Source organism: Monosiga brevicollis, genomic scaffold, assembly GCF_000002865.3.
Source record: "Monosiga brevicollis MX1 MONBRscaffold_512 genomic scaffold, whole genome shotgun sequence".
NCBI classification, from domain to species: Eukaryota; class Choanoflagellata; order Craspedida; family Salpingoecidae; genus Monosiga; species Monosiga brevicollis.
In genome coordinates, this window is record NW_001865238.1 from 1 (window position 1) to 1,128 (window position 1,128).

Here is a 1,128-nt window from a genome sequence, read left to right on the forward strand (position 1 = left end):
TTTTCGACCGCATCGCTTTCTACCCTTGTTGGCTATGAGATCCCCCTGCCCACTGTTGGCGGTGCCTATGGCGTCACATTGCTGCTGGCGGAAATTTGTGCATGCAATGCTCAGGCTGGCCAAAGGGTTTTCAACATTACCATCAATGAGCAGCCAGCGCAAGCATGGGTGGATATTTTTGCTGAGACAGGGTATATGACACCTTATCTGCTGCATTTTATCGTCGAACTGGATACTGATTTGCTAACAATTCATTTCGACGCCGTTGCCGACTCGCCCAAGGTCAATGGTATAACTATCGTCGCACTGGACACCCCGACGGCGCAACAGACCACGGTACAGCCTACAGCTGTTGAAAAACCAGAATCGACACCTATTACAGTCACGGAATTGCCAGCAACAGCGAGTACGGGTCCTCCGGGAGTGGCACTCCGCATCAACGCTGGCGGCGGTGCCCTGCTTGATAATCTGCAGCGCCTGTTTCTGTCAGATACTTTCTATAAAGACGGCACGGTGATCGAGACTTTGGATAGCATTTCCCAACTAGATACCTATCCTTCTGGCCTTTACGCATCGTGCCGTGCAGGTGTGGACTTCAAATACCGCTTTCAAGTGGCTGACCTCCTTGCTCAGTTGGCCCAGATGAATGAAGGTTCAACCACAGACATCAAGTCGTTGATCATCACCCTGCACGCTGTGGGCCTGGAGGACATCCCCATCGGCTTTACAATCGGCATTGGCGCTGATATTTCAGCACAAGTACAATCTGTTCCTTTGAAACAAGCCACGCGCTATCGCTTTGAGCTGGCGGTGACCGACTTGGATCTGTCCGGAAAACTTGTGATCCGGCTCGAAGCTGATGAGCCGAATCACAAGGCAATCGTCTGTGGCATCGAAATCGAGGCCTTGTAGATGTTGCCCTTGTCTGACAGGCAACCAGTGACTGCTTTTCACTTCCGTATATACATTCGGCTGCGCCAACTATCGAAGAACCTCGCTTTTTACTCGATGCCCCTTGTATCTTGACACTCAATTTTAATCATCATCAATGCATGTGATTGTGAATAATTTAATTTTTATCAGCACTTGTCAAACTTCAGCAAATATTAACAGTCTTTCAGCTTCAGT

At 49.3% G+C, this 1,128-nt stretch overlaps 1 protein-coding gene across 1 annotated transcript; it reads left to right on the forward strand.

Moving 5' to 3' along the window:
* Window positions 1-114: 114 nt before the first annotated feature.
* Window positions 115-912, forward strand: MONBRDRAFT_30687 (uncharacterized protein; the record flags this gene model as incomplete). Its single annotated transcript, XM_001751140.1, has 1 exon — window positions 115-912. A coding segment is annotated over one exon (798 nt), but the record flags the coding sequence as incomplete, so codon positions are not given.
* Window positions 913-1,128: the final 216 nt, after the last annotated feature.